The sequence below is a fragment of the Gymnodraco acuticeps genome, unplaced genomic scaffold (assembly GCF_902827175.1).
Source record: "Gymnodraco acuticeps unplaced genomic scaffold, fGymAcu1.1, whole genome shotgun sequence".
Taxonomy (NCBI): domain Eukaryota; kingdom Metazoa; phylum Chordata; class Actinopteri; order Perciformes; family Bathydraconidae; genus Gymnodraco; species Gymnodraco acuticeps.
Window position 1 is genome coordinate 2,365,050 of NW_022990238.1, and position 26,850 is coordinate 2,391,899.

The 26,850-nt window shown below is 44.6% G+C and overlaps 1 protein-coding gene across 2 annotated transcripts; it reads left to right on the forward strand.

The window, feature by feature from the left end:
• On the forward strand, positions 1-26,837 carry glis2b (GLIS family zinc finger 2b). 2 transcript variants are annotated; one of them, XM_034219967.1, is made up of 7 exons: positions 1-887; positions 18,876-19,077; positions 19,326-19,456; positions 20,746-20,901; positions 20,994-21,127; positions 21,209-21,327; positions 21,904-26,837. In XM_034219967.1, the coding sequence occupies exons 2-7, from the start codon at positions 18,900-18,902 to the stop codon at positions 22,626-22,628; spliced, it is 1,443 nt and encodes a 480-aa protein (XP_034075858.1). In that variant the 5' UTR covers positions 1-887; positions 18,876-18,899; the 3' UTR covers positions 22,629-26,837. The 2 variants fall into 2 exon arrangements, with proteins under 2 accessions (XP_034075858.1, XP_034075859.1); XM_034219968.1 differs by having other exon boundaries at positions 20,764-20,901.
• The last annotated feature ends 13 nt before the right edge of the window (positions 26,838-26,850 follow it).

Genomic DNA, 26,850 nt, shown 5'->3' on the forward strand with positions numbered 1-26,850 from the left:
GCAGACTCTGGGCTGGTCCTGACGGGCTGGCTGGGCTCCGGGCGGATGGCTGTGCGCTTCAGACGGTCTTGGGGGAGACTACCACCAACACTCAGCGTCTCCTGGAGTGCTTAGAGACAATTACAATTAAAATAAAAAGCAGAAGAGACGCGAGGATAACTGCGAGGAAAGGACAGGCACATTATAGCCCCACCTCGACATCTGGAAAAGCACAGAAGAAGGAGACGATCCTCCCCCTTTACCCCATACCCCGTCGCCAACCCGCCCTACCCTACCCACCACTTCGTGCCATCCCTCTGGTCTGATCTGCCCTCCCACCCCGCCAGGAGGACCACGTCCATCCACAGGAACCCCCCACTTGACCAGCGTTGCCATCAAGCGATGCGCTTTGAATTTAAGGAGAAATCCCCTATCCGTTTTTGATGCACAACACAACCAGTGGCTTCATTTTTTTTTCCTCAGCGGGAAGACTTAAGGTTACGGATTAGGGTGTTTACACTTTTTGACGGGTTTCCAGTGGCTTGATAACATGAAGAATAGATCATTCCACGGCAACAGACAAGACTGTCATTCCATATATTAGTCTGTATTTGAACAACCAGCTGTCACATACGCTGCGTTTGAGCTTATGTATATTTTTTCCCCATGCTTAAAAATCTAACCTGACAATGGTCTTGGAACGGATCGCCTCTACAGACACCTAGACATATTTTTTCAAGACGTATCAGCTCTATAATTTCGTGTTTACCGAAGGAAAAAGCGACACATTGACGAGGAGTCATTTGACACCGACGCTGCCATAGGACTTTGCGTGCGAAGTTTGCACCGGGAAGAGGGGGGCCAAGTCGGAGATATCTCGGGCATTTCCACGGTATTTTCACTGTAAGGTAAGCAAGGAGCGTACCCTATAATGCATGTCAGTCCTTTATGTCGTTTCTTTTGTCATGTGTGTCCACGTTGCTCTTAGTGCGCAGCTACAATGTGAAAAATTGCACGAGTTCAAACAGGGTAGTGACCTATTTTCAGAGACTCTCCAGCGGTGCGCCCATATCCTGCAGCCTGTACTCCCCACACTGTCATATTCAAGGCCGTCGGCGGACGTGCCTTTACCTGCGTTTGTTAGCACTTCACTGTCAGTAGCCTACCTACTTCCACAAGGTACCGAACACTCTTTGGCGTGTCTGCATCCCCTCTTGAACTAGCATCCCCTTTTCTCAACCCTGAGATATTTTTCAGAGAATCACAAATCCTGTCCTATAGGGGCGTTCATCACAGCCCAGCCAGCTGTTGTGCAAGATGCAGGCTTCCACTGAGCTCTGTGATGTCACAACATCTGATAAAGAGTTCAACGTCTACACACTGCTGACATTCACTTAAAAACAGTGGAGTATTGGTAAATAAAACTGTGAGCCCCACATCAGGGTAAACACCCACAAAAAATGTGCTAAATATCAGATGTCTTCATATTATCCACACAAAAGATTACATATTAGTATTTCATGTCACCACGTTGTACATGACAAAGTGTGCTTAGATTTTTATTTGTATGAATTTCTAAATGACCACGGTTTACCATGAGTTTTCTTTATGCTCCATAACCACTTATTGGTGTTATGAACATACCAAGTAATGACTGAAACTAGTAAACATTTAAATTTGCAATCTTAACATTTTTGTTAGTTAGTTGAGGCCAAGCATGTAGTGCAGGAGGCAAGAATGAGCACAGGCACAGAGGCCTAGATAAAGAGCTATTTTCCTCCAATTAAGCAATTCCACTGTCCCTAAGCCTAATTGTGTTCACACTGGGACTGGGTTTGGGATGGACCTTCTCCCCATTGGCTGCCTCCCATGGGCCCATTGTTCCAGAAGATGTCAGGGCAGAGAGCCGGGCCCTGCCAAGGCAGACCTAACAAGCCCTTTGCTGGAGTGGAATAAGGCCTGATCATTATAAAGCGTTAGGCCACAATGCAGATCGAGGCACACTCAGGGGGCTGCAGTTATATTTCGGATCAGAGTATGATGGCTGTTTATTTCCAAGGTGACTGTAGGGGATTGTATGAACCATATGACGTGGAGCTGCATGAGAGAAACTGTCACACAGATATATGAGACTGGAGGAGGTCTGGCTATGGGTCCACTGGACCTCTCTCCAAGTATGTGGAGAAGAGGAGCAGCGAGGGAGGCCGCACAGGCTTTATGCAGAGGAAGGACTTTGATTTCCCTCTTCCAGGTCCTGCTGCTATTTAATCCACAACCCCCCATTGAACTGTGACCACAAGTGCTCTTCATGTCCAGAGCCTGCTCAATGCATTGTTTATCCAATCAGCTGATGATCAGTTCAGCTGCAGGTCAGCCTAACATCAATCTGACAGAAAAACTGGGGCCAGACGGAGAGGCATCCATCACTAACGGCACACTGGTTGTTCAAGCAAGACTTCTCTTACACAGCACTTAGTCACTGCAGAGAAAAAGGCTCTCAGCACCACCATAAAGCCAGATATCCACTGGGGTCCAGCTGTGCATCCCTGTGGTGGCATTCCACACTCTCAGGATGTGTACATGTGTTTGTGTATGCAGACTTTTTTTGCTGTACATTTTCTTGTCCTGACTGCATGCTTGGCCAGATGTAGATACTTGGACAGCTGCTGCGTGCAACAGCTTGCACTGAGTTTTGGTCAGAGTTTGACACCAATTGGCTACGACCTTTGCAATTACAATGCTTGAAGATAAACCATTCAGGCTTTCCACCATGCCTGTCTCTAAAATCAAATACGAGGTGTGGTTGTCACTTCACCAATTTGCCTGTGCTTTAAGATTTCGTCCCACATCACGAGTGTGTGACATCATAGCCCTGAGGTCCCAAACTGTGGGGGTTAGGCAGCTGCTTTATGGTGGAAAAGGTGGACCCTAATGACATATTCCTGCGTCAGAGAACAACCACGAGGCATGTGGTAGAGGGATGGTGGGAACCCACAATGCACTTGTACTTATTGCCTTAAACCAGGCTAATAAAAGAGTACCGCATTTAATGTAAAAAGAAACAAGTTCAGTTGATTCTTCCATTGTGAGTAAGGCACCACAAAGTAACTCTCATCCGAACAGTTTTGTTTTTTCACAGTGTTGTCAACCTGTTGTGAGGCCACTAAAATATGTTTGCGACTGAAGTAAAAACTCTGATGTAGCCGAGGACTGCTAACAATAATTGGGTGCAATATAAGTGGTACAAACTACAGTGGGAGAGCCAGTGGGAGTGTTTGAATTGATATCACAGTGGGGTTTCATAGCTGCTGGGGATTATGGTCAAGCTGAAAGGCAACTCAGCAGCAGGGAAGGGAGGATTATAGTGGGCAGTGAATCAGGCGTCATGCAGGGAGAACAAGGCACCTGATACACGCTTGCATTTATCTTCACAGGGGTAAGCGGCACTTTATTTGAGATCGCCACGACACAAATGTCCTCTCTGTGGTAACGAAAATGTGTTAGCAATCAGATTTATAATAAGACAATGGTGTTATTCATCCATAAGTGTGCTGGACAGATGAAACGTGACTAGTGTCATATATAATATACTTGCAAGTCCCAGTTCTTGACCTTTGTTTAGGCTGAGAATGTCAGAGGAGATGCTTGATGTAGCTAGATGAAGCTTCAGTGAAATGAACTACTTGGCATGCGGTCTATGATCTCCATTGTTCCATCCATCCATCCATCCATCTTCTCCCGCTTATCCGTGGTCGGGTCGCGGGGGTAGCAGTTCCAGCAGAGAGTCCCAAACTTTCTTTTCCCTGGCGACATCAACCAGCTCTGACTGGGGGATCCCAAGGCGCTCCCAGGCCAGCGAAGAGATATAATCCCTCCACCTGGTCCTAGGTCTACCCCTTGGTCTCTTCCCAGCTGGACGTGCCTGGAACACCTCCCTAGGGTGTTATATTGTCATATTTAAATTAAGTGTATAACCTTATATACACATATATTTACAGAAAAACATACCAACTAAAAAAACAAGGGAGTGGTTCGAATGATCCTGGTCGAATGTACTTATTGTAAGTCGCTTTGGACAAAAGCGTCAGCTAAATGCAATGTAATGTAATGTAATGTAATGTGTAGATCCCCTTCAAATGCCATTCTAGTTACTGAGATTATTATTGACCCCTTTACTTTGTAGATCATTTGGAGTTTTTGAAAATGTTGTAGTTAACTGATATCGACTGTACAGTTAAAGCGAAGCTGAATCAATAGCTGAACTCAAGTTAAACTGGTAAATGACAGGGAATTGCTCTCTTGGCTCTCATATAATTACAGCCCAGTTCTGTCAATTTTTCCACAATATCTTATCGCTAATCATTGCCATGTGTGCAGCAGTGGAGGTGACACATTCATTCTTTGCAGTGCTGGAGTGTGATGTGTCTATATGGGGTGACAGCCAGACTGGAGGACCCATACATTAAGAATAGACAGCGGATACAGAGCTTGACTCACACTAACTTTCAAACTGAAAGAGACCAGCGCATACCGCTTTGCTCCCTGGCTGGCTGGGCTCACGGAGCATGCATTTTTCTCCAGTTAAACTGTAACCACTAATCACCTCTCGGCCTCACTGTTTCCTCCTGGAGCAGGCCATTCCTGGGTCCCCAGGGTGGGTTTAAATGCCCTTTCTGGCACAATTTGGTCTATCCTTTTCAAAATTACCTGTGTGGGACATCCCAAAAGAGCAGAGACTCTTGCTCTTTCTGCGCGGATCTGCCACAGGGAAGTTTAGGGGTCAGTTCCTCTGTTGCAAGTCTGCAGACCTGCATTTCCAAAATAAACACAGACAACTCAGTGCCTCACTCCAGTTACCCCGCCCTACCTCTTCTCATTCTCCTTAATGCTCCTTCTGCGCTCCCTGCTCAGTGTTTCTATCGTGAGAGAATTTCAGCTTGTAGAGCCTTTCAGACAAAACGCAGACCATGTCTGGGGCAAGACACATTTGATGAGGAAAAGTAAAAGAAAGAATACAGGAGTAACGCCAGGACTCCTAAGAATAACAGCAATCTAAAGGAGCTGCTAAGGGTTGGAAGGAACAGAGGAAAAAACTATTTTTACAAAGACCATTTTGGGTTTCTACCAATATACCTGAAATGTAACTTCTGGTTGATATTAAACCTATATCCAGCTGGAGCTTTTTGATATCTGGGAGCTGAGTTCAAGAAGCTGAGTTGTACAGTAATATGCTCACAGCAATGCAGTTTAAGTGGAGACACAGCTGGTTTGTATTATTATTTACTTGCTTGGCCAACACCCTGAATTCTCCAGTTTACCCTCAAACAGCAGTTCAGTTTGACTGAGGTATGTGTGTGTGTTTGCTTGTTTGAAGAGAAACAGAAAGGGAGGAGCCGGACAAGAGGGGCTCTGCCTGTAAGACGGGTGAGGAACAACATGCTGGGCAGGGAGAGACGGGATTGATGGTGTTTTTTAAAGAAGGGGATGAGAGGTGAGGCATTTCTGAGACTCCAATGAGGCTCTCAAGTCTGGGCATATCCAGTCCTGTCAGCTAGCTTCCAGACTTTGCCCCCTTCACCCCCCCTCCTCCCTCCATCCACGACTCCCTGGGACTCCATCTCCTCCTTGCTTGTAACTTTGCTTCGGCTCCCTCTTTTCCTTGGTCCCTCCCTCGCATTATCGTCTCCCACTTTCCATGAGCCCCCAGCTTCATAAGTGACGCTTGCATTATATAAGACATTCTCCATCTTATACATGCAATAAAGGAGAGAGAGAGAGGGAGAGAAAAAAAGTTTGGCCTGTAAGTGTTTACCTTGGTGTGGAGATGTTGCCAGCACTAATTCAATTCGTATGTAGCGTGGCTGTTTTTGTTCTTATGAGGGGAGCCTTATATTATTTGGAAATGTTTGAAAGTAAGATTTAGTGAGAAGAATACTTATTCTAACCTCAGATACTTTAACGAAAAACCCTCATTGTTTTTATTTTGTTGTTAATAGTTGATAATTCACTATCAGTGGCCATCTTGAATAATCACTGTCTTAACACATCCTGTCTTTCTTTTTTTACTCAACCGATTTCTTCTAAATGCCCTTGCTCCTTGTTTGCTCAGGTCTCAATAAATGGTGCCGTTAGTCATGGTGAGCAGGGCTATTCCTTAATTGATTCTAAATGTCAGCATTGATTCGGTACAGAAGAGTGTGTAAGAGCACGAGTATCGCCCTGACCTTCAACACTAATTGAGATCCTCTCTTAGGCTCATTCTTTCCAATGCTGCCGATATACTAAATGAATGCATTCGTCCACGGCACATGTATTAGCCCTTGCTGTGTGTTTCGCCAAATCAAAAGAGGAATGAGATCCAAATCTTTGGGAAGCTTGTTTCCAACAGATCGCGCACATGCCAACAAATCTAAATCAGGAGTTTAGTGCTACTCCATTTTACAGCATTATGCTCAATTCTGTCTGTCGCCATCTCACTCGCCCTCCATCTGTCCCTTTGCATCTGTCTCTCTGCTCTCTTTTTTCCTGTTTCTCCCTCTTGGATGGAGCTGCAGAAGATAAAAGCTGTAGGGTGGAGCCTGTCACTTAGCTGAGCTAGAACACAGACATACAGAGAGAAACGGAAAGGGAGGGAGATAAAGGGAGAATAGAGAAAAGACTGTCATATTGACCTTGTCTTAATGCCAGCCTTGGTGGGAGGGGACACAGCGCGGAGAGAGTTACTCAGAGAAAGCAGGCGCTCCATGTGAGGAGGGAGAACACAGTTAAGTTGGCACAGCCTCACAAGGAAAAGACAACACAAGCCTTGTGTGTACATATATCCGTGAGATCACTGGCGAGGGAGGCAGAAAGGCTGTGATGAAGGTATAGCAGACAGTATGGGGGGCACGCCCAAATTTAAAGAAGCAGGAGCTCACGCTACAGTGTGTATTTCCCCAACACACACACATGCAAACACACATCACGTCACTTTGTCTGTTAATTGCTCTCCTCTGTTTTGTATTCCTACCTCTTCCTGTTTTCTTCCCCTTTCAATATGCTTTGGTTTTGGAATCTGAGCCCCTGCCCTGTCCCTTCTCTTTGTACATAAACACTCTAATGCACACATATATAAACTCACATGCTAACAAACACACACCAACAAAGAAACTCCCAGTCCAAAGCACATCTGGCTCTGCATGACCCCCCATCACCACCCCTACCCCTTCTTGGCTTTCTCCTGTGCAGCGGGGCGGGTGCACAGGTGTCCCCCAGCCTTCTCCAAGGACAGGGAGTGGCCGTCCAGAAAGTCTGGGACAAAGAAGTAGCAAAGTTACGACACCGTAGACGTGTCAGATTGGCTCAGCAACACCACACAGCGATAGAGAGCGCAACCAGCACCCCACCCCATGTTGCCCCAAGCCTGCCGGAGGCCGCGTTGCATAAAGCTGTTGTTGGGATCATATTACCATGGCCCTTGAATGAGAAGACTTGCTTCCCAGGGAGTTCACTATGTGCTGTTGGCTTATTGAGTTGCAAGCAAATTTAAGTGGCTGGGGTCATTGTGTACAGGCAAAAGGGGTTTGTTTCTCATGCGTGTGGTGCCATAATATTCACGTCCAGGAAATGACTGTGAGACAGGCGCACCCCTCCCAAAGCTGGAGCGGTACCACAGTGCTCTGAACTGGTCTGAACTCCACAACACAGCCAGCATGCTGTGCACTAGTGTGTGTGTGTGTGTGTGTTATGCATCTGTATGGCTGTAAAAAAGGGGCTGCATACGTGTTTATGTGTGCATATATACTGAATGCCTTCATACCTCTTTAGCTGATCCTTGGCTTGAGATTGTCACTGAGAGGATAGACCACATTGTCCAAGCAACTGGTGCTGAAATATACCCCGGTGTTATTGTACCAAAGTTTCCATACAATGTCCTCCCTATTAATCTGCCCTTCGCGTGCTGTTAACTGTGTGGGAGAGAAGGGTATAGAAAGAAAGAAAGATTTCTGGACCTCTTCCCGCTCCCTCCTACTCATGGCTTAGAACTGAGGTTGGGTTTTCACCAGTGAGGGAATAGAACAGACATCTCCTGTTGAGTTCAACCGCAGCTGCTTTGTACTCTGTTATGTTTTGAAGGGAGCTTGAAGCTGTGGTTGTTATTAAGTGATATACTTTTCTACATCATCAAGTTTGGGGATGCACACCTGTGTGTTTTGTTTTTTGGGCTGAAGCCCTTTCTTGAAAGGCTTAAACCCTGCTCTGGGATTCAGGGAGTGGCCTCTTGTTTGTGTGTGTGCTGAGGGAACCTGGTATTTTAAAGATTTAGGCAGGTGCCAGAACTTTGCATTCCTTACCTGACCTTGTGCTCATTTCTGCTGCCTTTACGGGAGGTCTGCCTCTACAAAGCCTGGAAACCAGGGACGTGTGTTTGTGTGGGAGTGAGTGAGTGGTGTGTATGCATAGATCTCTTCACAAAAGCATAGCAAGGTTTCAGCTTTAATCTTGGCCCTTTAAAATGCAATAACCTTACTCTCCATTCATGATTAAGTGCGCTTTGTTTGATAAGATCAGCCTTTGCATGCATGCATCTCTACAGGACTGAGCATATCACTGCATATCCATTATAACTCAGAGTGGTAATACATACGGTCTTGCATTGCCCCAGCAAGGAAATATGTTGTGTGATAAAAGTATAGATCTCAAGTGATAAAGGTCAAATTCCAAATAAATATTACTTGAATCTCATACTGCCAGTTTAGGTGTTAGAATAATGCTAATGTTGGTCTGAGTCAGCTGGAATGACAGCATTTGGTGTGGGAGTAGCAGAGAACCGTCACTTCCCAAACACAGACCCTATCCAGCAGACACAGCTGGTTAGTGGGCTGATCTAAGGTGGAACGAGCTGTTGTGCTTTATAATCTTCTAGAACAAATCCATTCAAAAGTTCCTTCGGTATACCTTAAATAAAACAAAGGACTCAAAATAACCTCCACGCACCCCCACTACACGCACATCAAACAAAAACAACATGTTTACCCCAAGTTAAGTTTTGGAGATGCACCAACTGTTAAACAGAGCTGTTAACTTTTATCGCTGTGCTTTTCCCCTACATTACCTACCACTAGCCTCAGACAGTTTTTCCTCCTTCTCTCATTGGCTTCATTTCTTCTTTTCTTCTCCCCCCCCCCCCCACCTCTTTTCTTTCCTCTCCTGTTGCTTTCCTACTGAGCGTGTTGTGGTGACGCCCCTGCTTTGGCTAGCGAGCTGACTCCAGACCCTGTGATTGCGCGCAGGAGTCGGAGGATTGCATCACTGCCTGTGGGGAGAAGCCACAGGAATGGACTGAAAATGGGGGGAGAAAAGTAGAGCGAGAGAGAGGTTGATGAAGGAGAGGAAGAGGAGCGAGCAAGGAAAGGACGATGGGGACATAGCCTGAGGAAGTGAGGAGGAAGTCGACAGGGAATTGGGCTGGGGGAGATCATGCAAGTTTTTGTTTACTTGGAAGTATGGGAGAGGAAGATGAGAGAGGAGTGAGATTTGGAGGGAATGCATTCAGTGGACGGCAGGAGGTAGAGAGGCCCAGCAGAGTTAGTGGGAGGTCTACTTCCACACATACTTCTCTCCTCTTCTTCTCTTCCTTCCTCTTCTCCTCTCACGGATGGTGGTAGGCCTCCTGCTGTGTTCATTGGTTCCCCGCCGCCCTTTGCTGCGCTATGAGAGTGCTATGTTGTGAAATGCCCCACGTTATTGTAAGATTAGTCACCAGTTTTCAAAGCCTACAGTACCGTTGTGCGAAGTGCCTTAAGCATTAGTGTTGGGCTGGTTTAATGCTCAAACTCTGTGTCATCGTCCGCTGGCGGATTATCTGTTTATCACTGATTGCTGTCCTGATGCTACAGTATAGATTTAAATTGTTTTAGTTGATTAAAAAGGTATGGATCTGAATTTTAATGGGAGTAGGTGGAAGAAAACTTACCATGAATTGAAACACATGTTGCTACACGTGAACCCTCAATCACATACTGTTAATGTCATATAGCAGCAACTAAGGAATCTAATAAATGGGCTGCGGCTTGGGGGAAGTTTCCTAGTCTCGTGCCAATGTGCAGCTACTCTTTCCCCTTATACCTGCCTCTTTTTAAATTTGTTCTAGCAAAATAGTCTTTTTTTTTGCTTTAATTGCTAAATCGATGTTCTAATTTTGAAATACTCAAATGAATTAAAGGATGGCAATCTAGATCTTTTAGTCTCAAAAGTCAAATTGGATAAAGGCAAGCATTATTATATTTATCTGATAATGCATGCTTCTCTTGAAATTCATCCGTCATCCTTTCGATCCGTCCCACTCAGAGTCAAGTCAGGTCACTGTGTTGTGTGATAATCCCGGGTTGAGCAGGTCACAAGGCTTACTGACACAATGTGAAATCTCAGTCAGATGGCTGTTTATAGATCATGCACGGCCTACTCTTACAATATGGTGGACTAAGTGCACCACCACACCCCTTCCCGCTGCCTCCGCTCATCAGAAGCCAACCTCCTATCCATCCCCACCCGCATCAATCACCGGACCTGGGGGGACAGAGCCTTCTCCGTCGCTGCCCCCTCCCTCTGGAACTCACTCCCACAACCCATCAGAGACTGCACTGACCTCACCACCTTCAAAAAACTTACAAAAACTCACCTCTTCAATCTGGCTTTTAATGTGTGATTCTTTTTGTATTATTTGACTTTAACTTTAACTATATATTTATTTGTTGTTCCTTTATTTTATTTTATCTTCACTATATACGTAAAGCGTCTTTGAGCACCTGTAAAAGCGTTAACAAATTAAATCTATTATTATTATTATTATTAAGTGAAATTGCTGTCCTGTTGAAAGGCCTCCCTGGATGCAGTTAAGATGCACCCACTCACACTATCCAGCTAATGTTATATTCAGCCCACACAGCCATTAATATGAAACCTCAGACCAAAATCAACAAAGCTGTCAGTGGCTTTTATTTTTGCAGTGTTTCTTCACAAGATCTGCGTCTTTTCTGGGTAAAAAGCAAGTATGAATGTAGATCTATATATCTGTAAGATCTTAATACCACAATACTAAAAAATAATTCATAAATAGAGGCCAGAAATTATTCTCATATTGATGTAATGATTGCTTTGTCATTTAAATCAATTATTACATTACATTACATTACATTGCATTTAGCTGACGCTTTTATCCAAAGCGACTTACAATAAGTACATTCGACCAGGAAGACACAACCTTGAAGAAAACAGAATCATATAAGTACATCAGGTTTCATAGAGCCAAACATTTCAAGTGCTACTCAACTGGCTATAGATAAGCCAGTCCTTTATTAGTATATAAGTGCTCTGTTAGCAGTTCCGTACATGTCATTTGCTTTTATCCAAATTGACTTACATACTCAATACTGTGGACAATCCCCACAGGAGCTATTTGTGGAGAAGTGTCTTGCCCCAATTATCTATCACATCAGACAATTGTAAAATATGTCTGTATCAGATTCATTTAAATTCATCTATCAACTGATCAATTCATCCACCAGGTGTTTCAGCACAAGCTATATGGCATGACGACTCTTATATATATATACCAAAGTTTGCATCCTAACAGAAGTGTTAGTATTCAACCACAAAGATATGTTGCGCTAAGCGCGTGCTCTGCCTTTCTCATGTAGCAGTCTCCTTTGACAACAAACCGCAAGTGCGTCCCACCCTCCTCGCTCGGTGCCTCCCTCCCTCCCTCCCCCCCTCCTGGCACCTTCCCTCCCTGCCTGCCCTCTGCCTGGAATTCCTCAGTGTCTGAACGCTCTGGCTGCAGGCCATCGGTAGCTCGCTGAGAAGCTTCCTGTTGCTTTCTCTCCCTCCTTCAATCCGTCTATCCCTTACTTTTTTCTTTCCTTCCTTCCATCCCTTTCTCCAGTCTCTTGTGTTGTCTCTGATATTTCCCTTCATCTTCTCCTTCACATCGTTATAACTTGGTTTTGTGTGCTTACACTCTGTAATTGGATAGATTCCTATTCTCCTCTTAAAACCCCAAAAGAACAATCTTTTGCTTATTTTTCTCTCTGAGTTTAAGCATGAACACATGTATCATTCAGTCTCTGTACAGCAGACGTTGACGTGTGCTCAAAGTATTTTATTTTTCTTCAATAGCCCTTCCCCAGCAGTGGCTCCATGCATGCTGCCATTACATAATCAGTTGTACGATCCTGTGTGCTTTTTTTGCAACAGGGGCAAGGAGAACAGGGTCACGTTTAGATTGACAGTCGCTTTAACATTTGTTTATCTTGAAGAAATGGTAGAAAAAGAGGAAATAATCAGGCAACGAAAATACCATTAAAGACAGGTAGGAGTGTTAGGTGAGATAACAAGGAGATGAGAATTGGAAGAGAAGAACAAACTGAAAGAGGAAACGGAGCGGTGAACTTGAGAGAAAAACAAAAGTAAAGAATATAGCGAGAGAGAAAAAGAGGGAATGAGAGGCCCAGAGGAGGAGGAGTGGAAACTGAGGTTTCCTGTCTGAGGAGGACAGAGGCAAGAAAAAAGACATCTCTCAGCTGTGTATGTTTACGTGTTGAGTTATCCATCAGGGTTGGAGGGTGGAGGGCGTTTGCGAGGGCTGTGGCTCAAATGTGTGTGTGTCAGCGGAGGTGGGGTCACTCATGGCTCTTACGTCAAGAAACATCAGCAATGACAGAAGAGGGAGTGAAGGAGTGACCCGGTGTGGGCCTGTTTTCTTGAGTCTCAAAATCAGTCACAAACATACTAATAACTGGATATTAACCTGTCTCACCTTAGCCTGTATGTTAGGCTGTGTGAACCCTTCTGTGACTAATATTGCCTGAATTTGATATGAGTCTGTGTAAATGTTAAGTATTGTTAATGTAAACCTTTCTCCTTAGCCCCAATTAAAGATGTAAAACCCAAAAGTCAGGGGTCAGAGTTCACACCACACCCACGCCTCAATCAGTAACCTTTGACCCTTTCCTCCGCACCTGGTGGATGGAAAACCAGCAGGTCTAGACATGAGCTATTCTACAAGCATAGGTATTTGCACATCACTGCTTAACCACAGAATTACAAAACCAATGGAGCACATTTACTAAACAGAGATGTTTACCTTTAGTTTATTCATATTTGGTCACCTTTTAAAATGGATTAATTCAATCAAGTTTCCGCCCCGAAACATGAGTAAAGATAATGATTGGTCTGCAGTTCCTCACCAGTATCATAAGGTTTTAGTAACCCTGTAATAACTCTTAAGGTAAAAGTATATATTTTTTGTGTGCATCTTATGCTGTTATCTCAGTTTTATAACTTGGTCTTAAAATGATTAGTTTGGTGATGGATAGGTATCGTAATGTCAAGCTTACGGTCCAGAAAAGAGAGACTCTATTACAGAATGGTCGAACATATATGATTACAGACACAACAGCCATAAAGTCGAAACACCGGCTATTAAGGACGAGACCAAAACTAACTAGTCAACCCTAGTCTTTAGACAATTATTGTTGAGAGGTTTTTAATCACAAAAACCAATGGGACTAAAAAGCACCTGCTATGCAGCCACTGCTAGTCACCCACAGAAGTGAATCAAATCCTATAACTAACACACACATAGAAACACATAAATGTAGATAGCACGGAGCAAACCCATCGGACAAACCTAACAAGAGTAAGAGGCTTCAAACAAAGGCTTAACTAAACGGGTCACCTTAAAGGCTTCAAATTGGAACATCACTGAGCACCACGTTAACTGCTCTCTCACCGCTGTCTTATCAACGACTTACAAAACCAACACGTGTGATATTCAGCAGAGTCAAGCATCTTGATTTGATCAGAACCAAACTTGGCAGGCCAAGTAGACATACAGGATAGATTGTCACAGTATACTCACTAATTTTCAACATATCCAGAGCCTGAAGAGGTTATTGAGTTGAATTACAGCAAGATATGCAGGAACTGGTACTTTCTGCAAGTTAAGTTGAACTGTAGGATGGTCATTAAGGGTTTTATATAAACATGTTAAAGCCCTTCACACGTACAATTACATCGGTAACACAAGTAGTTGGACGCTCCCAGCAGGTTTTCCTCTCTCTTCGCGTTCTGTGTGTGTTTGTGTGAAAATGAAAAGAGAGCAAAGAGCCTCAGGGAGAGATGGCTTACCTCCTACAGACCACCTCCCAGGGCCACAGCAGGAGGCAGATTAAGTTACAGCCAATCTCAGAGGGGGGTCACACAAATTGTACGCACGCACACACACACACACACACACACACACACACACACACACACACACACACACACACACACACACACACACACACACACACACACACACACACACACACACACACACACACACACACACACACACACACACACACACACACACACACACACACACACACACACACACACACTCTACTCTCTTAAACCCTTTATAGGAAATAAAATATTACACTATATGATTTTATACCCTGTAACATAATCATCTTATACTGGTTATGCTCTCTGATGCTTTTTGTTGGCTCTCGATGCTGCACCATCAGATGGAGCAGACTGAGCCGATATGCGATCCTGTTCAGATCAGGCTAAAGATCAATCGGTCGCAGCAGGGGTGAAAGGTCAGCTCTGATCCATGTGAGCCTAGCCTGGGAGCGTTGAGGTGTTGAAACACATAGCCGTCCTTTGACCTGATGCCCCAACGTGCTAACTCACCCATTGGCTAACTCCCACACCCTTCAACCTCGACCCATGTTCACCCCCCGAACACACACACCTCTTCAAAGGGCGGTTTCCTTATGCAGTGGGTGGATGTGGGAGTCGGGTGGGAAGGGGTTATGCAGGGGAATAGGTGACAGAGGTTGCTAAAGAGGACACACACAAACCTCTCTTTCAGGACTCCTTTTCCTCCACCACTTCCTCCTCCCTTCATCCTCACCCTTGTATATCCTCGCTGTGGCCCCTTTGGTCATCCCTTCTCTCCCCTCGCTCTGCTGTAGCCTGTGTTTACTCTGCGAGAGAGAGAGGGCCCAGAGAAGGGACAATGCCGCCTTTCAGAGAGACTGTCGACCCCACGGCTGAGCAAGGAAGTCTGCATGGGGGCCAGCCAACACCCCTTTCACAAACTTCACAGCCATCCGCCACTGAGCTTTACACACACACTCACATATCACGCTAACGCCATACTCCTGCCTTCACTGTATCATTCTTTCTCTTGGTTGCCCTTTCTCTTTGTCTCACATTTCCCACAAACCCCAGCGTCAGTGACTGTGGCTCACGTAACTAGAGTCCAAGATCCACATGCTGTGAGTCACTTCCCAGCCAGTCTACATTTTCTCCACTAAAAAATTAGGAAGGGGGGTGGGGGGTACGGCAGTGGGGACTGATTCACCAGAAGCTGCACTGGCCCAACTTCACTGGGAGAACATAAGTGTGGTATGGCCTGCGGGTAATGTAGATATCTTATGACTTTCTTAATGAACTAATTTTCTTAAGGTGTGTCCAAATCCCAAAAATACTTAGTTTATTGTCCTATAACAAAAAAAGGCATTTTTACTTGAAAAGGTTTTACATAGAAAAACAGTTCCTGATACATTTTCAGTCAAATATGCTAATGGATTAATTGAATCTTTTCATTTTTAATAGGTTAAAGTGAGCAGTTAGTAGAAATATAATGTAAGCTCATTTAGTAAAATTATGGAAATATTGAATACTCATGACAGAAACACGCATGACACACACATACTTGGAATTAAAAGGAAAAAGGATTGAACAGCATGGCAGCATTGTCATTTCTCCTTCTGAATCATACCAACACTGCTTTTCATTATGTTCGGGGAAGGACACATTGTTAATAAATTGTCTATACAGTCCATTATGGAGGTTAAGTAATGGTTTGCACGCGAAGCAGCTGCCTGAGAAGAGCTTTTGTGTGTGCAGACCCCTGTAGCGTTTCACAGTGAGAGCTGTGCGATCACATGATTTGAGGTGCCAGAGTAATTTATATCCTAGTTCTATGGATCCAACATTTCCATATCTGTTTGTTATTGTATTTTATAGTAAGGATTATATCACTGATGGAAGCCAGCTTTCTGTTTGTCTCCGCAGCTGATAGGATTTATAGAAAGGTTAAACTGACTCTCGGTCCGTGCCTCAGGGTAAGGGCTTTTGCTCGATTAAAGTGGATGACAGACGATGTTCTGCTACTTTAGCCAAACAATAAAGCCAAAAGTCTTGGCAGGCTTTGTGGTAGGAGTTACAGTAAATTAGTCACACCCACCCAATCCAGAGAGAGAAACAGCAATGTGGTATTAACCGCAGCTTGTACTAAATGAGGTTCATATCTGCTTTGACAGAGCCTCACATGTTTATTCTCATAGCTAATGGCAGAATTTGCCCACACAAAAAACTTCTATGGTCAAAATGATCATTAGAGCAACTGCCAACAATATTCCTTTATCATTACACAACTGACCTGGGTTTAACTGATGGAAACAATCCATTTAGCATGCGCCAGGGTTATGATGGATACATTTTGTAAAAGAAGGATGATGGAGACATTATTAGACAGGAGTGCATCTGGTCCTTACTGTAACAGTTAAATGTCAAATGATATAAACAATAAGTCAATTCTCAATAAATAATAAAAAAATGTCTCTCTCTTTATAACCTAATACCAGGTCTCGTCATTTTGTAAAAGTGGCCCCCATGCAGAGCCTGTTGCCTTCTCTTGAATCGATGCTCCTCTCTGTACTTATATCCCTACTTAGAGCATTTTCAATTGTTGAACCTGAAGACAAGATCAAGATGGACCGGGTATCATGTGCTTGCAAGTGCAGTCTATATTAAGATAAAAAAACGATAATATGTTTATCGATACGCATGTGAGAACCATGAATGAGTACTGTATATATACAGTATGCAGAAAGATCTCACTGATAATGGCATAATGCTCCTCTGTGTGAATGTTCATACAGTATGTTCTTCTGTTTGCATCCGTACGTGTGTGTATCATCATCCTCTTATCTATGGCTGAATGAGTCTTTACACCCCCTCTGGATGTATGTGCATGTACGTGTGTGTGTGTGTGTGTGTGTGTGTGTGTGTGTGTGTGTGTGTGTGTGTGTGTGTGTGTGTGTGTGTGTGTGTGTGAGCTTGTGGCTGTCCCTCGTTGGGCTGGTGAACCTGGTGACCTCTCTTCTCCGTGCCTCCCAGACACAAGAGCTTCTCATGTGGCCCCTGGCCAGTCGCTCTCAAAGCCCACCATTCACTACCTCCAACCGTGGCTTCTGTGAGTGTGTGTCGGCATGTGTTTGAGGGAGAGGGAGGAAGAAGGGGGGGAATTTGTTGAAATTATAGTTTGATTAATTACTTGTGTGTGTGTGCTTCTGTAAGTATGACTATGTGTGTGTCTACATTCAACATGCACACAGGGAGCTCTTCTACATGAATTTGAACAGAAATATAGGACACCCTGCAACTGTGTGTGTGTGTGTGTGTGTGTGTGTGTGTGTGTGTGTGTGTGTGTGTGTGTGTGTGTGTGTGTGTGTGTGTGTGTGTGTGTGTGTGTGTGTGTGTGTGTGTGTGTGTGTGTGTGTGTGTGTGTGTGTGTGTGTGTGTGTGTGTGTGTGTGTGTGTGTGTGTGTGTGTGTGTGTGTGAGCCTGGTGAGAAGGAGCAGTGAACCCTAACACATTGTTGTGGAAAGCTCGTCATTAAACCAGCAGAACTGCACTAGCACCGCCTGTATGTGTTAAGCAGCACATGCTGGATTAGGGAACAGTCAGCATTTGTTTAAATTGAAAGGATCTGGAATCTCTGTCTTTCAAAGAATTGTATTTCTTTAAGAGCTTTTACTGTATATTATTACCATTTATTATTGTTTCTGTTGCTTCAAATATGATTTCAATTGACTTGCTGCAACCAACAATTGTTTTCTTTATTAGTTAATCTGCCAATCATTTTCTAGATTATTATGTCATTACTGATCTCAGAAATGTCAGATAATGGTTCAAATAGTATAATAAATAAAATAGTAATGGTGTTGTTTTGACAGTCCAATCCGTACTACGTGTTCATGAATAACTACTTAAATATTTAACCAATTATCAACAATGACGATTATATATATATTAAAATATATATTATTATAAGCTCTCCTCAACTGCCCTGACTAATAGGGTTCATCTACGTGTTTGGTCGAGTAGGAGTTTTATAAATTCCTTGCATGGCCCAACACGGGGATGCTGGTTCAGTCTAGTGGCAGAGAGAGGAAGAACACAGCTTCACCTCAACATGACAGCTAGATGGAGCGCCCTGCCCACATCCCTCAGGCTGGGTCCAGAGGTCAGTGTGTTTAGAGGAGGGAGGAGGTCCAGCTGGACTCGTAGCCCCGGGGGGCTGCCGGTGGGTCTCAAAGGTCCATGGGGTCTTAAGGTGCACACTGTGGGGGCTTGAGTGGGGGCAATGTGACAGGGTGCAATGGCCGGTGACTGGCCAAGGGGTGGGGTTAAGCAGGGCTGGCGGTGAGGGTGACCATCTGGATTGGATTGTAGAAATTCCTCAGGAAGAGTGCGCAAGTAAAGGTCAGCATGGAAGAAGAGGAGGGGGTCTCTCGGATGTCAATGTGTGTGTGTTTATTTTTCTTGGGCTCACTCAGTGTTTCAGTTTACGATTGTGGTCAGTTTACCATTGTTGGAGAGAATTTGTGGAATGTGAGATGCTTTCAACAACATTCACGTGGGAAATATTGCAGGTGGGGGAATCTGACTGTCACTGTTTCACATCGGAATGCAGCATTTCATTGTATGTGTGGCTATATGAAAACCAAGCTGTCCCTCATTGGCCCCACTCGGCCTAACGCTGCCCATCTGTGTGACTGTTTGTGCAGGTGGGAGGTCAGCGGGTTGTGGTCATGCTGTCCCTGGATGAGCCCCTGGACCTGAAGCTCCCTCGGCGGATAAATGGGCGGGACAGAGGGGCCCGTTCACCACCCCACTCTCTGCTGCACCCCAAGAGAGCTCGTCAGCTCCGCATGGCAGATGATGGAACCGCAGTCATAGAGCCTGCTTCACCAGGATCTCCACACTCAGGTCGGTAACAACTCAACAACGCATAACACACTAAATTGTACAAAAAAACCCAGAAATGTCAACCTCATGTTTATGGGAAAGTCACAGGATCACTGAAGTAACTCAGATTCATCCTCTGAGGACTATGAATATCTGTACAAAAATGTACAATTCATCTAACAGCCAAAGCGGATGCATCCTGCAAAGAGTCCCCATACCAGATCCCCCAGGTGAAAGGTTATCTTAACAGGTGTGTGTTTATTTTTCAGGTGTGCAGGTGGTCCCTCATGATCGGACAGACACCCCCACCCCCCCTGCTGTGGACCTGAGCATGTCGCCCTCTTGCCGCCACACCCCCAGCTCTCCAGAAATGACCAACGGCAACTACTTCCCCTCAGGGGTGAGTCTGAAACTTAAAGACAAACACACACAGACCTATGAAACCCCTTAAGCCCTGACCAGCTTTAATTCTGCCCTCCACTACGTCCATTGTTTCCCTGGTCTTTGCTCACCTCTGAAATAATAAACATCGTCTTTCAATGCAGTAGTGAACGGCTAACACTTCCCTGTCTACAGCAGAGAGTGACTCAGCCTGTTGGGGTCAGCAAGTCAGGAACAACATTGGGTTGTGTCACACTCTCTCAATAAAGGAATAAGGCTATGCAAGGGGTGGGAGGCCTGTGTGACAATGAGTGTGCATGTGTGTGTGTGTGCATGTGAGAGAGAAGGGAGAAGAAGCTCAAACACCTCTTGTGTCCCTAACAAGTACCTCAACTTGCACTCAATGGCCCTACTGGCATGACATGTTAGTGCCTGTGTGTGTGTGTGTTTATAATCCAATTTAAGAGAAGGTACAGCCATGCAGACCTCACGCCACCTAATTCAATTCCCTCCCAATTGAGTTGAGATGAGCTGGCTGGGACCATTCTGCCGACGCACGTCCCCCTGAGTCCTATAAACTCCCCCTACCCCACTGTTAAACAACTGCATGCTTTACTTATCTCCAGGGGACATTATAGGATGCTTTCCGTCCCTCCTTACTCTCTCATACAGGCTTCTTACAGATGAACAGCTGCACAGACTCATACTCACATGTTCTCTCCCCTACAGCATCTCACAAAGCAGCGCACATAGTTTTGCATGCAGAGGCAGAGCTCAGAGCAGGGAATTTGCCTCATTTTATGAAATGTGTCACATACGCATTTCTGACATAGCTGAAGATAAGATACGATTAGACAACCACAGGATTGTGATCCATTTGCACCCTTATTCTCTCTATGCTTCCCCTACTCTTGGACTCATGTGTCCGGTATTCAAAATGTCCCTTTTTAAGACTCTGTTTTCTTGAGCCTAATTACTCAGTGTGAGTGTGAGTGTGTGTGTGTGCGTGTGCGGGTGCATTAGCGTTTTGAGCCCCAGCAGAGGCTCAGTGCATTTAGCTGCTCTCCTGCAGAGCTCAGGGTTGTAGGGGGGTCTTTTAAAACGCAGCGGGTGACTACCAGAGTGAACATTTGAGTGAAAAGATGAGATGCAATGTAGACAGTCCGCATCAGAGCTCACACAGCCGACTAAACAGGAGATGTTTACCTTTAGAGTTATGATTGTGAGCATCGTGAGGTTGTATTCTACTTGTATATTACCCATTTTTTTTTTTTAACTAAAGCTAAACTTTTTCTGTTTGTTTACTAGAATTCTCACATGTCACAGGCCTTTCAGTTTTTCATGCCAATTGGAGCTGGGGGGGGACTTCACCTGCCGTCCTCCATGTTTATCAGCCAGACAAACGACAAGAGAGCGTCTCCTGACCTCTCAGCAGATGAACAACTGGCCTGCCACTGGAAGAAGGTAAGATCGAGAAAGAAGAAGAAAACCCATTCATAGTCAGCCCAATATCCCTTTATCATAACAATTCCATTGAAATGTTTTTACTTCTCTAGTGCCATCTGCTCTTCGACTCCCTGCAAGACCTGGTTGACCATGTAAACGACTTCCATGTCAAGCCCGAGAAGGATTCTGGATACTGCTGCCACTGGGAGGGCTGTGCTCGCAAAGGGAGGGGTTTCAATGCACGGTGAGGAAATCAGACACTTGGGTCATTTATTATCAATGAAGATTTCAATATTTCAAGACATTTATTTTTGTGTTGCTGCAGGTACAAGATGCTCATCCACATCCGCACACACACTAATGAGAAGCCCCATCGCTGTCCCACCTGCAACAAGAGCTTCTCCCGCCTGGAGAACCTCAAGATACACAATCGGTCACACACAGGTCAGTGGTAGAGCCGCACACACACAATAAGTCAAAGCCAAAATCAATATGTTTTCCTAAAGCGGCAACAGATAAGTCCTAGTGGTATTTTTTTGATGCCACTATCTTAATGACATATTTGTTTTGCTTTCTGTTTTGCTTCAAAGCTACCATCATCACTGCATTTGTTTACAAACTTCACAGTGGAGTAATTTACATATCATGTTTTCTGTCCGCAAGAAACAAAAGGAAGCAAGAAACTTAAAGAACCAAATTTGAACTAGAAAACCACATTTCAGTGTTTTGATAGAGAAGCAATATTCATAATAAGCAGGTTTTTTACTAACTGATCTAGATCAGTATAAATAACTTGTTTTTTCCCATTCTACTTCTTCACGTTCTTTGCCTCCTACTCACCTGGGCTCTTTTGCCAGGTAGAGTTTCCACAGTTTACCATTATATTGTGCAATAACATTCACTTTATAATGATAAATCAAAGGAAAAAGTTATCTTTTGCCACTTATATTTTGTAGAGTAAAAGTGAAAGAATGAATTTATGAATTCTCAACATCTGAATCATTCCCCCCACCCCTACAGGTGAAAAACCCTACATCTGTCCTTATGAGGGTTGCAACAAGCGCTACTCCAACTCCAGCGACCGCTTCAAGCACACACGCACACACTATGTGGACAAGCCCTACTACTGCAAGATGGTGGGCTGCCTGAAGCGCTACACAGACCCCAGCTCACTCCGCAAGCACATCAAGGCCCATGGTCATTATGTAGCCCAGGACCAGGGCTCCCCAGGTGGGGTGGGCTCCCTGCTGAGGGGGAGTCAAAGTAGAGTGCTTTCTGGCGAAGGGCGGAGGGATTCCGAGCTGTCTTTTGTGAGTGCAGCCCACATTATCATCCCAGGGGCAGCGGCTGCTTTCCTGGGAGGCCATGCTCTGCAGGGTCTGGGGGGGGGGCTAGCCATGTCCTCCCTCAGTTCTCGGCCCCTGGACCTTAGCGCACTGGGCTGCCCCGGCTCCTCTCCAGGCACCTCCATTCTGTTCAACGGCTCCCATCTGGGCCTCAGCAAATCTCATCTGCTCTCCACAGCGTTCTCCTCTTCGTCCCTGGGCTTGTCTATGATGCCAATGCTGGGGGCCTCGTCTGAGCGAAGGGTCCTGAGCCAACAGGCCAAGAGAGGACGGGGGGAGGAGGCTGAGAACGAGGTGACTGGTGGGGTCCTCAACCTCTCCACGGGATCCCATGATCCTCTGTCCTGGGTGGTCATCCCCCCAGGCACCGTGGTGCTGAAGCCAGCTGTGGTCAACTGATACACACACGCACACACACATTCCAGAAGAGCTCAGGGGGGTGGGATGGGAGGGTGAACGCCACAGTGAGGGTACAGGCGGTCAAAGGTGACAGGGATTGGCTTGCACAATCATATCCAATGCATTTCAGTGAGGTTGGAAGAGGAGAAAGCTATAGAGATACTCATCAAATCCTCAATCAGCAGAACATAACACTGCACCTCATAAATAACAAGTATACAACGCAAGCCTCTTGTTTTGATGGGAAAATAAACTTGGGGCCCAAGAACTCTGTTCAGGAACATGTATGGCTCTGTATTTCTATCACAAGGCCTGACAATGGGCTCCTCTTAGCCCTCTTATTTTATACTTTCTGCATTCCTATTTCCTGAACGTGACAGTCTTAGTGCTCTGTGTTCTTAAAAAGGTCCTGATTCATTCATATGTATTTATATGGCTGTACTTGATCGACAGTGTGCCTCCAGTCTAGCAGTAAGATGGATACACCATAAAACTGAATGATGCACTCACAGTTAGATAAACGTGCACTTAGGACGATTCTTCACAGTTGATTTTTAAGTATTGACCTATTTTTCACAGGCTTGCTGTGATTAATATGATTCAGACAGGCTTGCTGTGATTAATATGATTCAGACAGGCTTGCCAAACCAAAGCAAGTGAACTCAAACAGTCTTGGATTTGTAGTTTCAGCTCAATTAAAGACAGCACTTAATAGTGTCACCTGGTAATAGTATTGAAACCTCAAATCTGCTGCTAAGCTTTCAGCTCCTCCAGTGTAACATATACTGGGAGAGAGCACTAATGACAATCTATCCCCAGTTTGGGGAGGGTGACCAACATGGACCAGCCTAGTCCAGGTGTACCGACTAGGGGCTTCTACGACATAGAGCCACAGAGGACTTAACACAGACAAATGGTGTTGCATCACCTGACAATGACCAAGTGAAATTCAAGACACTGGTGTGTCTGGCTCCTCCTTCTGGTAGGACACGATACGCAACATCCCGCTTTCCATTTACAGAGCTATTCCTGTTTTTACTTCTGGATTGTCCAGCTGCTTTCCCGTAATTGAATCAACACGGCCAGATTGTGTATGAAAGGGCCAGTGTGGCGATAAACACTAGTGTCTTGTTTTGCTTAAAAGTGACTCGACCTAAAACCAGCTGTGAAAAACAGGTGGTTGCCAATTTAAAAGCCCAACTTGTTGGTTGACGTTTTGTCAGAAGTTCAACAAGTCCGATGCTGTGCCAAAAATACCTGGAGAGGGGGAAAGGGATTTTACGTATTGTGCCAGAGAAGGGGGTGTGATGCACTCAATGCCACATACAGCTTGACTGACTAGGAAGCCACACTATTGCAAACTGCCTCATATACTCTGCCCAAAGCGGCATAAAAAGAAGACTAATTCGATGTTTGGGAAAAACTTTTCTCATGGTTCGATTAAGCAGTCAACACGCACTTACCACACACAATATTCCTTACCTGTTTATGAAATGTTACTGCCAATTCATGGTTCTTTAAAAGCTAGTTTGCTCTTTTTCAATTAGTCTACAAGGGTAAATTCTGCTGTGGAGTCTTTCCAGGCTTTGGATCCTCAGTGTTTATGCATGTAGGATGTGGAATCCACAGGGTGGAGGTAGGGAAGCAGGAGAGGATCATCACAACACAAGGAACATTCCCTCAAGAGACTGTCACACCCTCCTCTCTCCTTCCCCGTCTCCATCACTGCTTATGTTGGTGGTTTTACTTTTCGATCGCCTATTCCTACAAGTAATCCGTTATTGCTGTTTTACATTGTTGTCATTCTACACTTTTTGTTTGGTTATGTTCCGACGAGACATTTTTTTCTGATGTTGAACTTGCTTCTTGTGTTGTGTGACAGCTGCTCTGCGCTCAGCTTTCTGCTGCCAAGTGTTTTTGAAGGGTGGAGGAGAGGACATGAGGAGAGGTTAGGGATTTCTTCTAGAACAGTGGTTACCAATCCGGAGGGATTTAGGATCAATCTGGATCAGATGATGACCACATTGATATAAGGAAGAGGTCATTTTTGCTTTTTAACTACGCTAGCAATGTTGCTCTTTGGATGGCATGGAGGGCCAATCCAACTCTACGGCCCAGAACGAAAAATCTCAACAAGTATGGGATGGATTGCCATGCAGTTCTGTACAGTATTCCTTGCACATTGTCATTGTTAGCGTGTTACATTGGCGATTATAGTATTAATGGCTCGAGGCATACGGCTGCACAGAGCTATCTGCTGGCATGGCTTTAGTAGTAACTGTTAGTCTCGTTTCCTGTGAAATACTAATCATGGCTTGCTATTCAGGGAAGATAACAACAAATGTGAAATAGAGAAAATAACTCACAACCATATCCAAACTGAGGCCATTATTAGAAGCCATACATCCAAATAGTGTTCCTATGTTTTAAGGAATCACAAGCCAAAAAGTTTGGAAACCACTGCTCTAGGGGTAAAATATAGTAGACCAAATAATACCACATTCCTCCATGACAATCACATTAGAGTACAGGGGATGACTTAGATTACTTAGATAGGGACCAAATATATGTCTGTATGAAGTGTCCTAACAACATTATCTGCTGGGCTGAATTAGATAACCATGCTTCCTTTGTTCTGACTTTTAATTTTCCACTGTTAGATAAAAGGAAACCATAGAGAATTAACATCCAACAGCGAAATGGCGGGCAGTGCTGGGAAAGCGTGAGAGCAAAGAGAGACAGGATTGGCTGAATGAATGGACAAGGGAAAGCGAGAGATGAGGGAAGGGACTGAGTGCCAGCGGAGGAAAAGAGGCAGAGGATACTTTGCTGTGCAGCCGCCCTCCATCTGGCCACCTAGCAAGCAAACGGCCCTCTCAGCTCTGAAGTCACTGGCTGTGCTGTGCCCAATGTGGCAGAGACTCACAGGCATACCAGCCCGTAGAACACTAGGCCACTGAACTCTTTCTGCCCTCTGGGTTTTTTCTTTTTTTATAGATTAAAACCCAAACACTCAACTCCCCCACCTCCTGGCCACAAAGCATTTTAGCAGAGATGAGGAAAACAGGCAGACTAACAAGCTGCATTCACAGTAAACAAAAACAAATATAACCCCTCGCTATCTGAGGACAAGCTCTGTGTTGACCCTCCCACAGGCCTGCACGGATTCACAAACATACCTATGTTTCTGCCTCAGTAATTCTTAGTCATCTTTATCTCAGACAGCCCCTCCACTCTATCACACACACACAGCCTGTCTCTGGCTTCAGGCTGGGCACTGAAGTGAATCTCTCGTTGCGAGTGGACAATCCTGTCATGTGATGTCATCAGAAACAGGTGTTAAGTAGGCTAGACATGGTTTCCGTGGCAACAGTGAAACCCACAGATGCGGCGGCTCTCCTCCTCCCTGTCTGTCTCTCCTCTGCAGGTCGAAGCCGGGGACAGAGAGAAAGAGGCGGCAGAAAGCTGAATAATTTGACACGGATCCTTTCAGGGTCCACATTTTTTTCAATATCAAATAAGCTGTATGATCCATTAACCCTTTGAGCTCAGTCTGTATGAACTGCACTTTTGTTCCCCTCATTTGTAAAGATGGGGATGTTGTTACATCCTTTCTCAGTGTACAGCGTAATTCATTATTCTTTTGGAAACCAAGAATAATTGTAAAAATCATCCACAGTTGTCACTATGTCTGAATTTGATGTATTTTTTTTGTTCATGGTATAAAAGTGGTACTCACCCCTGGAGATTTTAAAGTAACCCTCACTTACTGCTATCAAGAGTGGAAGGGAAATCCAGGGCACACAATTTGCGTTAGCTAGCTGATTCAGTGTCATTGTAAAGGAGTGCCATTGACTGAAGTGCCACAGAGTTGCACAAAGGGTTAATGATAAGACTAAGGCCACGCAAGGCCTGTTCCAAGTTATGTTTTTTGCACATTTGTGAGATATGTCAGTATTTTAATTTTTCCAAGTGCCTTTTTATTATAGGTAAGATATAGAAGTTATACACTATATGAAAAATGATTATATGAAAATATATATTTTCCTGGCATCATGTTCTGTGGTTGAACATGAAGAATTTTAGAGTTGTAAAAGTCTCCAATTGGTACAACATAGCAGTGTTCTCCTGTTTTAGAGGAATTTTATTACGATATTGATAATAATGTCAATGAAAAGAAAATGTTTAATAAAGTTGTATTTGATACAAGTTGTGTATTCAT

Coding starts and splice junctions, on each gene's coding strand:
- glis2b (XM_034219967.1), top strand. CDS start 18,900: ATGCTGTCCCTGGATGAGCCCCTGGACCTGAAGCTCCCTCGGCGGATA. Junction 20,902..20,993: donor TGGCCTGCCACTGGAAGAAG/GTAAGATCGAGA, acceptor TTACTTCTCTAG/TGCCATCTGCTCTTCGACTC. Junction 21,128..21,208: donor GGGAGGGGTTTCAATGCACG/GTGAGGAAATCA, acceptor GTGTTGCTGCAG/GTACAAGATGCTCATCCACA.